This window comes from Gopherus evgoodei, unplaced genomic scaffold, assembly GCF_007399415.2.
Source record: "Gopherus evgoodei ecotype Sinaloan lineage unplaced genomic scaffold, rGopEvg1_v1.p scaffold_37_arrow_ctg1, whole genome shotgun sequence".
Lineage (NCBI taxonomy): Eukaryota > Metazoa > Chordata > Testudines > Testudinidae > Gopherus > Gopherus evgoodei.
Window position 1 is genome coordinate 3,825,139 of NW_022060049.1, and position 12,183 is coordinate 3,837,321.

Below are 12,183 nucleotides of genomic sequence, written 5' to 3' on the forward strand. Positions count from 1 at the left end.
GCCAGGACTGTACAGAACATCCCCTCTTGTATTGCAGATATTGACGAGTGTCAGGGCCCGAGCCCGGCAGACTGCGGACCCCACGCACACTGCACCAACGTGCCTAGGAGTTACTACTGTACCTGCATCGATGGCTACGAGCCCAGCTCTGGGAAAGCCAACTTCACGCACACGAGTGAGAACAGCTGCCAGGGTGAGCTCTCCCCTACCCGCACCTGCTGAGACCCCCCCTTGCACACACAAATGCTTGTTCCAGGCTTGGCGCTGCACTGGGGCTGCTGCCGGCTTTGGCAGTGGCCCGAGGCCTCAGCGAGGCTGTGGTGAGACATGACCCTCACTCAGGCCTTCTCAGAGGTCCAGAGAGGTGCAGGCTGCTTCCAGCTGTTCAGGCCTCCAGCCATAATAAACGGACACAATAATGACACATGAAAACAAAATAAGGCACTAAAAAAAGAGTGAGACATAATTTGAATATTGTTTTATTTAATCAATGCTTTTGTAGCCTTTTTCTGTGCAAATGCACTAATTATTGAGGAAAAATCTCGCTATTGTGCAATGTCACCGTTGACATTAAGCATGGGGAGCCCATTCACACGCTCTAGTCCCATAGCTGAATGGTGATAGTTCTTTCCCTGCTTCAACACGTTGAAGGTGCGTTCACCTGAAGCCACTGATGCAGGCAAACTGACAAAAATACTGAATATCTATGAGCATTTTTAACTCTTTAATATGACAAAATCTGTATCAGTTAACAAAAAAATTATGTCTTACCAAACCACATCACTTATTTGCTTGAATTTGCAACTCTAAGCTTAGAGAAGGTGGGTCACATTGATTTTGGTCCAATAGGGACGCTTATAAAAACAAGTTGCAAAACTTATCAAATGCCAGTAAATTAAAAGTGTCTAAATTTGAGGCCCCCTTTGAGCTTGCAGCCCAGGCCAAATGGCCTCTTGGCCCCCCTCTCATTGGCCCTGCTCTCACCTGCTCCTGCAGAGCATGGGGCTGGGCTCACCCCTTGCCCGGTGCTTGAATGGGGAATAATGAGACCCACAGAGCAAACTCCGTGTGCTGCAGAGATGCTCTGGAGAGAGGGGAGGGGACCCTCGCTGGCCCCAACATGCAGCCTCTGAGCTGCTAGTGTCCCCCTGAGCTGGGAAGGGGCCTTTTGTCTGGCCATTGAAATAGCACAGTGCGCTCTGCCCACTATGGGCCCTGGTGAGGAGAGAATAGCCACAGCACAGTGTGCCCCAGCCGCACCCCCAATCCTCCCCCATAAGTCCTAGGAGGTAGGGAGTAGCTGCAGTGCTGGGCCCTTACATCCGTGGCTAGGAGTAGGGTGGGTGCAGGACCCCGACAGCAATTCCCCACCAGCTACTGCAGAGCATGGGGCCGGGCTTACCCGGCGCTTGGACGGGAAATAAGCCCTCGGGGTTAGAAACAGACCAACGGAGCAGAGATGTGCTTGGGAGAGGGGAGGGGACCCTCGCTGGCCCAAGCACGCAGCATCTGAGCTGCTAGTGTCCCCGTGAGCCTGGAAAGCGGCTCCGGAACGGCTCTGGGAATTGGGCTAAAGTGTTCTTGACTTTGCCCCCCTCCCCTATTGCTTGAGCTTCGCTGTGGGCAGGCAGCCATGCTCTACTCTGGCCTCTAGGGGGCGCAGCTGCTAGTTTGAGGGACCCTCCCATGGCCCCAAGCTCCCTGCGTGGGCAGCGCTGTGAGGGGCATGTGCTGTGACTGGCATTGTCAGCCCAGCCCCAGGCATCCCTGAGGCCCCCCGAGTTCCAGCAGTCTGAGGCGGGGACATGGGGTTGCCGTTCGTCGGCTCTGTGTGCTGTCCCGGCTCTGGCCGGGTCACCGGCCCAGCAAACCTACATCGAAGTGCCCAGACAGCTCAGAGTCGGGTCAGTGGCCCAGGCGCTCGGCCAGGTTTATCGCCAATGCAGCCCAGTGCCAGCGCCCAGAGATGCCACGGGGACACGGCCACAAGTCTGCCTCTGACAATGGACCCCGACAGTTACAGACTGAGACAAACCATCCGGGATAAACAACCTACGTCCCAGCTTGTGTGTTTCACAACATGTTTGTTACTCCCCCCACCCTTGTGCCTTTCTCCTTCTGCTTCAGACAAAACATCCCTTATTCACCACCTGGCTTTGTACTTTACTCCTGATGCTTCAGACAAAACATTCCCCACCCATCAAACCATCTGATCATGCGCTAGGCAGGGGAATCTGGTGCTGGGATGTGGTTACACAGTCACTGTGCTGTAGCAATGTGGGCAATATTGGTGCCGAGTTTGTACACTGGACAGTGAACTTACAAACAACCCTCTGCTTTGTGACAGGGTGTGACTGGTGCCTGGGGAGGCCCCACTGAGATTGCGCCATCAGGGCAAACTGCAGAGTGGGGCCGACAATCCCCCAAACTGCTGGTTATTTCTAATACTTAGATTCACCAAGTCAGCAACAAAACAGCTGCTCCGATACGGTGCTGCTTCCCCAGAGCCAGAAGCAGAGCTCCCGGCTCCTTTAAAGGGAGAATTTGGGTCATTTATCCGGCAAGATGCTTAACTCTTTCTGGCTCAGTGTCCCACAGGGACGGACTTTTGCTCGGAGCATCACTTCTGCTGACTTTGATTTGGGCCTTGTACCACGCCCCTGCTCCAGGCTCTCTCTGCTCCAGCTCCCTGTCACTCCCCCAGGACAGCACTGTGAGGGGCATGTGCTGGGACTGGCATTGCCAGCCCAGCCCCAGGCTTCCCTGAGACACCCTGGTTTCCAGCAGCATGGCACACGGACACACGGGCTGTCCAGCTCTGCGTCGCTCCCCCAGGGCAGGGAGTTTGCCCAAGGCACAGACCAAGATGTCTCTCTGGGCTCGCAGTGCAGTGGTTTGGAGCCCCCTTTGTGCTGGTGAAGCTGGCGCATGCACCAGTGCCAGTCCCCTGGCAGGGGATACCCACATGCTGGTGTCTCCACCGGGGACGCTGGAAGCTGCCAGCTGCTAAATCACTTTGTGCTGGTCCCTGTCTGTGCTCTCTGAGCCCCCTGAGTCAGCAAAGCACATGCTTAGCTCCAGCCCTGCACAGCTACGCACTTAACTCGGCTCCAGAGGGTCTTAAGTGCGTGGCTGAGCTCGTGATGACAATCCCAGGCATTAAAAAAATCAGATTATCTGAGAAAATCACGAGCTTTAGAAAGACCAATGAGCAAAGGGGCAGTGTGTGGAAAGAACTGAATTGAGAAGGGGCAAACTCAAAGCCGATAGAAGGAAATACTCCTCCACCCGGGGCAGCAGTAGCCTCTGGAACTCACTGCTACTGCGGCATGGAAGCTGTGAATGTGTCGAGGTTTAAAGAGGGACTGGCTGTTTCTATGGGGAACGACAATGCCTGGAGCTGTGCTAGTTAATGGACAATAATTCTGTGAGGGAGGGAAAAGCTCCTACTTCAGGACTTAAGCCGGGGGTCTCAAACTTCTGGCCCATGGGTCATCTGCGGCCCGCAAGCTTCCCCAGTGTGGCCAGTGGGGCTCCAGCAGTTTTGGGGCCTGGTCTCTCCCTTGGCCCCACCTGCCACCCCTGGGTTCTCCCCGATCACGGGCCCCAGCAGCGCAGCGGAGCCGAGTGGTGTCTGTCTGCTCTCCCCAGTGGCCCCTCTCTGCAGTCCAGGGGTGGGGCAGGGCTGTGCCTCCGCTCGCTGCCACCGCCCCGAGTGCCCCTATGACCAATGGGACACTGCGGGGGCGATGCCTGGGGGCAGAAGCGTGCAGTCCCCAAACTCCCTCTCAGAGCCTGAATCCCCTCCCCACACACACACCAGCCTCCGAACTTCACCCCAGAGCCTGCACCCCAGACCCCCTCCCCCACCCAAATTACCTCCAAGAACCCAACCTCTCACCCCTTCTGCACCCAAACTCCCTCCCAGAGCCTGCACCCCATTCCCCTATCTGAGACCTCCTCCCTCACCTAGACTCCATCCCACAGCCTTAGGTAGGTGGGGGACAGAGTTTTTGGGGGATGGGTTCTGGGCAGCATGAGTGACACTGGCCCGCTGGGAGGATTTGAGGACTGGCACTGGCCCTAAGGTAAATTGAGTTTGAGACCCCTGGCTTAAGCCGACCTCCAACTATTAGAGACCAGGAGGAGACTTACTGGGGGCAGATTATCCCCTGGCTGTTGCTGCGGGACTCTTACACCTTCCTCTGTAGCACTCGTTGCAGATGGGATACCTGGGTAGAGGGGCCTTGGGACTGACCCGGGCTGGCAATGCCTGTGTGTTCCTCTGTGATTGGAACCTGAGGGGGATTTCTGCCAAGTCCCAGTTTTCCCACCCCTTGGGCAACTCAGCTTCACACATGGACTCCTAAATCTCCCCAAATCTTGGCCCCATTGGAGCTTGGCCCATAGAGGCCACAGTGGCTGAGCAGAGGTCTGAAGGTCCCCTTCCCTGTGTTATGTTCACGGCACACACACACACAGTTAGAAACAAAGCATCACATCCTCTCACTGGCAGGCTGCAGATCAACACGGGGTTATTTCTTAGAATCCAGAACCCTAGAACACGAGGACCCCAAACAGAGAGAGACAAAGCAGGCTGCTCCTGAAGGCAGATGAGCACAACTAACCCCACTTTGCTCTAGGTTAGCCATTTGGCAGACACACTGCTGAAAACCCAGATCACACGCTTGTCACCTGAGCCCCCTAGCCAGCAAGCAGGACCAGGAAAGCCCCTTGCAGACGTTAAGTGGAAGCTTGTGATGCTAACACAGTTTTCAATACACCGTATTCTCGAGTGGCCATTCCGCAGCCAGAGCAGCCTGCTGCTGCCTGAGCATAGCTGAGAGTCAAGCCTGTGATTGTTAAGCTGCTGGGGGCCTGGTGGCCTGGGTCCCGTCACCCAGTTCAGTACAGGTGGGTGATACAGGAACGTCTCCCTGCCAGGACTGTACAGAACATCCCCTCTTGTATTGCAGATATTGACGAGTGTCAGGGCCCGAGCCCGGCAGACTGCGGACCCCACGCACACTGCACCAACGTGCCTGGGAGTTACTACTGTACCTGCATCGATGGCTACGAGCCCAGCTCTGGGAAAGCCAACTTCACGCACGCGAGTGAGAACAGCTGCCAGGGTGAGCTCTCCCCTACCCGCACCTGCTGAGACCCCCCTTTGCACACACAAATGCTTGTTCCAGGCTTGGCGCTGCACTGGGGCTGCTGCCGGCTTTGGCAGGGGCCGAGGCCTCAGCGAGGCTGTGGTGAGACATGACCCTCACTCAGGCTCTCTCAGAGGTCCAGAGAGGTGCAGGCTGCTTCCAGCTGTCCAGGCCTCCAGCCATAATAAACATACAAAATAACGACACATGAAAACAAAATAAGGCACTAAATAAAGAGTGAGACATAATTTGAATATTGTTTTATTTAACCAATGCTTTTGTAGCCTTTTTCTGTGCAAATGCACTAATTATTGAGGAAAAATCTCACTGTTGTGCAATGTCACCGTTGACATTAAGCATGGGGAGCCCATTCACACGCTCTAGTCCCATAGCTGAATGGTGATAGTTCTTTCCCTGCTTCAACACGTTGAAGGTGCGTTCACCTGAAGCCACTGATGCAGGCAAAAATACGCAATATCTATGAGCATTTTTAACTCTTTAATATGACAAAATCTGTATCAGTTAACAAAAAAATTATGTCTTACCAAACCACATCTCTTATTTGCTTGAATTTCAGCTCTAAGCTTAGAGAAGGTGGGTCACATTGATTTTGGTCCAATAGGGACGCTCATAAAAACAAGTTGCAAAACTTATCAAATGCCAATAAATTAAAAGTGTCTAAATTTGAGGCCCCCTTTGAGCTTGCAGCCCAGGCCAAATGGCCTCTTGGCCCACCTCTCATTGGCCCTGCTCTCGCCTGCTCCTGCAGAGCACGAGGCTGGGCTCACTCCTTGCCCGGCGCTTGAATGGGGAATAAAGAGACCCACAGAGCAAACTCCCTGTGCTGCAGAGATGCGCTGGAGAGAGGGGAGGGGACCCTCGCTGGCCCCAGCTCGCAGCATCTGGGCTGCTAATGTCCCCCTGAGCTGGGAAGGGGCCTTTTGTCTGGGCCATTGAAATAGCACAGTGCGCTCTGCCCCTTATGGGCCCTGGTGAGGAGAGAATAGCCACAGCACAGTGTGTCCCAGCCACACCCCCTATCCTCCCCCATAGGTCCTAGGGGGCAGGGAATAGCTGCAGTGCTGGGCCCCGGCCTCAGCCCCTACATCCATGGCTAGGAGCCGGGTGGGTGCAAGACCCTGACAGCAGCTGCCCACCAGCTGGGGTGGCCCCTTTTGCATGGTGGGGGATTCTCCAGTGGTCGTTCCCCTGCCAGAGCAGCCTAGTGCCGTCTGAGTGTCGCTGAGAATCCAGGCCTGTGATTGTTAAGCTACTGGGGCCTGGTCACCTGGGTCCCATCAGCCAGCTCAGTGCTGGGGGCGAGGAGGTGATATGGGGAACATCTCCCTGCCAGGATTGTACAGAGCGTCCCCTCTTGTGTTGCAGATATTGACGAGTGTCAGGGCTCAATCCCGGCAGACTGCGGACACCACGCAAACTGCACCAACATGGCTGGGAGTTACTACTGCACCTGCAGTGATGGCTACGAGTCCAGCTCTGGGAAGGCCAACTTCATGCACGCGAGTGGAGACAGCTGCCAAGGTGAGCTCTCCCCTGCCCACACCTGCTGAGACCCCCCCCTTGCAGACGCAAATGCTCGTTCCAGGCCTGGCTCTGCACCAGGGCTGCTGCAGTGGCCCGAGGCCATCAGCGAGGCAGTGATGAGACATGACCTTCACCTGCTCCCACAGAGCACGGGGCTGGGCTCACCTCTGTGCCTGTGCTTGGACAGGGAATAAACCCTCAGGGTTAGAAACAGACCCACGGAGCAGAGATGTGCTGGGGAGAGGGGAGGGGACCCATGCTGGCCCCAGCACGCAGCATCTGAGCTGCTAGTGTCCTGCTGAGCCTGGAAAGTGGCCCCGGGAACGGCTCTGGGAATTGGGCTAAAGTGTTCTTGACTTCGCCCCCGTCCCCTATTGCTTGAGCTTCGCTGCGGGCAGGCAGCCATGCTCTGCTCTGGCCTCTAGGGGGCGCAGCTGCTCGTTCGGGGGACAAGCTCCCTGCGAGGGCAGCGCTGTGAGGGGCATGTGCTGTGACTGGCATTGCCAGCCCAGCCCCAGGCTTCCCTGAGGCCCCCCGAGTTCCAGCAGTCTGAGATGGGGACCTGGGGTTGCTGTTTGTCGGCTCCGTGTGCTGTCCCGGCTCTGGCTGGGTCGCTGGCTCGGCAGACGTCCATTGAAGTGCCCAGACAGCCCAGAGTCGATTCAGAGGCCGAGGCGCTCGGCCAGGTTTATCGCCAATGCAGCCCAGTGCCAGCGCCCAGAGATGCTACAGTGACACGGCCACACTTCTGCCTCTGCCAATGGACCCCAACAGTTACAGACTGAGACAAACCATCCGGGATAAACAACTGACGTCCCAGCTTGTGTGTTTCACAACATGCTTGTTACCCGCTTGGGTGGGGAATAAACAGACCTATGGAGTAAACTTCTTGTACTGCAGAGATGTGCCGGGGAGGCGGGTGGGGCCCTTGCTGTCCCCAGCACACAGAATCCAGGCTGCTAGTGCCCCTGATTCTGGGAAGGGGCCTCGTGGATGGTCCACATACAGCACAGTGCGCTCTGCCCCCTTTGGGCCTGGGGAGCAGGGAATAGCCTCAGGGCAGGGCCCTCGGCCACTCCCCCAATCTGCCCCCTCTCTTAGGGCTGGAAGAGCAGAGCCTTTTCCAGCCCCACACTGACAGGGAACCTCCTGGATGGGAGGGTGTTTCGCTAGGGGGCCATTATGCCCCCTTAGGCAGCCAGGCGGCCTGACCGGAGAAGGGGCCGGGGCGTTCCAGGCCCTTGTTTGTGACGTTCAGCCGGTAGTTAGAGCTTGTATCAAGTCCCAGCCGGCCGTTCCCATGGAAACTGCCCTTTACACCCCCGTTTTGGGGGCGCAGAGCACCGGGCCCGTAGCACTGGGAGAACTCAGGAGCCCATTGGTCCAAATGCCTCCCCCGGTGGAGACCTCGCCCAGCCGTTCCTGTGCCAGCCCCAGGCCGCGTGGGATAACCCCAGCCAGTGTCCTGGGCCGGGTCTAGGCACAAGAAGAAATCAGCGCCGCAGGTATCTCAGCCAGCATCCTGGGGATTGTGCGGGGATAGCTGGTATCGGGAGCCGTGTGGAGAATCCCTAGGGCTTGCCCCCAGGGGGAATTGATCGCGATCGCTGTTCTCTTTGGAAGAGCACTGACTAGTACAGACCAGACTGTCTGGATGGGGAGCGATTCCACAGGAGCTGTTACCCTCAATTTCCCCGTGTACTTAAGCCGCTAGAGACACCAATCTCAGAGCTCCCTGCAACTCGGAGCGAGTTTGGAAGCCGCGGGACACCCGTGTGCCCGAGGGAGGGGAGAGCTCTGGCCGCACCACCGAGAACCCAGCGCATGGCACTTCTTCTCCAGGAGACAGAGGGTTGGAGCTGGGGGAAGCACTTTAGAGCAGTGGCTGTCCTGTGGCTGGATGTGTGTACAGCACCTGGCACCACGGGGCCCGGCTGTGGTGCTACCTGCTGTAAACATCACAATGGAACCAGGACGGGATGGATAAGGACACTGGAAGCTCCATTCCCATCCCACATGGACTCTGGGAAGCCTTCGGGGCAGAACCCAATTGTACGTCGTTTCCGGAATAAGCAGGTTCTGGAAACACGGAGCCGCCTTGGTGCTGTCAGGAGAACCCACAAGTGTCGCAGGGTCGAGGGGCGGAGGAGGCAGCACTTGGCAGGAAGCAGCTGGTAGGTTCTGACAGGTTCAGTCTGCTCTGGGAGCAGCTCAGCCTCTGAAAAGACAAAACCATGGCACCGACCAGGCTGAGACACAAGTAACGTGGCACCTGCACAGTACAGACGGGCTCAGAGCTGAGGCCCATCTAGCCTGGTATCCCGGCTCCAACGGGCCAAAGCCAGATGCTGCAGACGATAGTGGAAGAGCCCTGCAGTGGCAGCCGGGGGATAATCTGCCCTCACGCCCTGGTCTCCAATACTCAGCTGGGCTGAAGCGTCACAGCAGAGGTTTTCTCTCTCTTCCCAAACGTTTGTGCCTTTTAACTATGATCCCTCTGGCTGTTCTCATCATCCATAGGAATGTCCAGTCACTCCTGGAATCTTGTTAAATTCTTGGCCTCAGGGACTCCTGTGGTGGGGAGTTCCACAGGCTAATCGCACATTGCGTGAAACAGCCTTTCCTTGGCTCCGTTCTGAATTTCCCTTCTTCTCACTTCCCTGACTGGCCCTGGCTCTCATGTTATGAGGTGGGGAGAACAGAAGCTCCCCATGTCCCTTCTCTATTCCCATCAGTCATTTATAGACGCTTAACACATCCCCTCTTACCCCACTCTAAGGTGACAGTCCCAGTCTTTTCAATCTCTCTCCGCGGAGGGTTTTTCCAGGCCACTGATCATTCTCATGTCTCTGAACCCCTCTGGTTCTACACTGCCCTGTGTGCAAGGGGGAGCCCAGGGCAGCTCATGGGTTGCAGAGGAGGTCACCCCATTGACTGATATCCAGGCATTAGACCAGCCCTCATGTTAGTCTCTATCCCCTTCCTCCAAAGCAGCTCCCCATTTGTTCCCTCCAGGGGTGGACGGCTCATTCAGGCATTGCCGTCTGCACTGATATTGCGGCACTTGGCATCGCCAGATCTACTTGGTGGCTTTAGCAAGCAGCAGGCGTGTGTCCCGGCAGGGCTGCGTTTCCTTTCTCAGCTGGAGCGGCTCATTCCGGACAATAGCCACTTGCTGTCGTTCGCTGATCCAGTCACTGAACTCCTGGCTCTAACCAGCGCCATCTTCCCAGAGCATGGTGCATGTCGGACGCTTGGATTATCCCCCAGCAGCGTCCCCCAGTGCCCAAGGTCTAGCTCCTAGTTCAGCCTGGCCTAGCGCTTTCTCTCTCCTTGCAGACATTGATGAGTGCCAACGAAATGCCACAATCTGTGCACCCCACGGGAACTGCATAAACATGCCAGGGACTTACATGTGTAAATGCAGTTGGGGATTTGGGAAGAGTCAAAAGGATACGGCTAAGATCTGCACAGGTACAACCAGAGTTGGAAACAGTCGTGGCAAAGGCATGATGTTTCTGGCTTGTCTGCAGTGTTGCCAACGCATGGTTTTGCCTTAAAGGCCCACCTTCTGGAGTCACATGATTCTGCTTTGGCTAAAATCATAATTAGGGCCTGGCCCACGTGGCAGAGGCCAAACTGCCAAACATTACACTGGGGTGACCGACAGCTCCCAAATCAGAGTCAAACAAAATGAACCCAAAACGGGTTTTGGTTTAAAAATGATGAGGTTTTTTTTTAAATCTTGTGACTTTTTTGCAGCCTGGCTCAAGGTTTGGGCTTTTATTGATTGCTTGGCATTGGCAATGCTGTTAATGCACCGTCACTGAGCTGACCCAGGATCTCTGACACTAACCCACATGCCTGGATGGTGAAACTAACCAAGTTGCCCTGAGGTCTCGCTCTGTCTCTGCACCACACCCGGGCAAAGTATCTGTCCTTACTCCCAACCTGTCTTACGAATTGGAAATTGAGCCCGGGGAGAGAAGGTCACCATGTCTCTTGCCAGGCTGATTAATTCCACCGAGGCAGGAGCGTAGGGCACTGGGGATGTCATTAGGAGCTGCAACATCCCTCCAAGCCTGCAGCTGCAATCAGAGCCCAAGATGCTCTTTCATAGCAGAGCTTTGAGGTGGGGGAAGGTCAGGTCTTTGCAAAGCAAACTGGGCTGAGACGGAGCCAAGGACTCTGTGTTGGATCAGCCTGTAACACAGCTTGGGCGCAGAAAACCCAGTAGTTTCTGGAATCCCATTAATCGAACCCTCAGCAGCTGCTAAGGAGCTGGCATCACAAAGGAACCAGCTTGGGTCATTAGCAGGAATCAAACCTAGGACCTGCCTCCTAAAAGCACAGATCTCAGCTGTTAGAGCTAAGGGAGTAACTCCATTAGCTAGTCATTGTAGAAGGCTGTTAGTTACTTATGGGAACCAGCCACTAGACCAGGACAAACTTGCTCTCTCCTTGGTCCGCGGCTCAGCGGCCTTCGCTAGAGCCTGGCATGTACAAGCCCCCTCACAGGCATGGCGTAGGCCCATTGCCTTCCAGTAGGTTTAACAATGGAGCAAAAGTTGAGTTCCCTGCCAAAGGAACAAGGGATTTTTTTCCAGCCCTGATGCACTCCTGGCCATGAGCCATGGAGACATAAAGCTCCTCTCAGTGAGGGGGAGCAGAGGGTACAGTCTGCATGGTGACGCAGGGGAGACACATTCTTGGCCTTCTACGGAAGAAACAAGCCAAAAGAGACAGGTCTAGTGGGTGGGGTATGGGACTGGGGGCTATTCCCAGCTCTGTTACTACTGGGTGTCCTTGGGCAATTCTGTGTCTCAGTTTTCTCTCCCACCTCTTGCCAGTTTAGACTAGAAGCTCTTTATGGCAGTGTGCGTGCAGCGCACTGGGTGCTGCCTCTATGCTAATAATGACCGAGGGGAAGGGGCATAGCGGGAAATAGCAAAACGCTGCCACGAGTAAGAGAGAGAAGGGGAGTCTGAGAAAGAGCTGCTGGAACACGGCCCAAGGGAAGGATCCGTGAGCGCTCTGGACTCTCCCCGCTGATTGACTTGTTTGCTGTTTTCTGTGAGGAGCAAAAGCATTATGAATAAATATCAGGGAGAGCTTAGAGGTCCTTCCCCTACTTCCTCAAGAAGGGTCACCACCCATCTGTCCCCAGGGATGATGACTGATAGGCCATTGTTGATCTGAACACCAGGGGGAGTCAGCAGAACAGCTCTGCATGCTGATCCAAGCCTGCTTGTTCACCGGCTGACCCTTTGACTGTTTGGGTGGATAAATGTCTGTGATTTTATTGGCAAACTGTTTGCTCTGAAAAGTTGTCACTGATGTACAATTGGTTGCCCGAGTCCCATGGTCTTTCTTTGCTTCCTGATTGGCCGGCTGAAATGTTGGGTTAATAAGCAAGTGAATGTCTAATTCCAGCCCTTGTTCCTGGCTGGGATTTCCGGGAGAATCGGTCATGACCATTTCT

At 55.5% G+C, this 12,183-nt stretch overlaps 1 protein-coding gene across 3 annotated transcripts in view; it reads left to right on the forward strand.

Annotated features, from left to right (window-relative positions):
* The window catches only part of LOC115642049 (CD97 antigen-like), a 55,755-nt gene that overhangs the window by 31,203 nt on the left and 12,369 nt on the right, over nucleotides 1–12,183 (forward strand). For 2 of the 3 annotated variants that reach the window (XM_030545422.1, XM_030545423.1), the window contains exons 5-8: nucleotides 38–193; nucleotides 4,977–5,132; nucleotides 6,543–6,698; nucleotides 10,041–10,175. In XM_030545422.1, the coding sequence (XP_030401282.1) occupies nucleotides 38–193; nucleotides 4,977–5,132; nucleotides 6,543–6,698; nucleotides 10,041–10,175 (603 nt within the window). The remainder of the gene's footprint in view (nucleotides 1–37; nucleotides 194–4,976; nucleotides 5,133–6,542; nucleotides 6,699–10,040; nucleotides 10,176–12,183) is intronic. The other variant, XM_030545424.1, reaches the window with a different exon arrangement.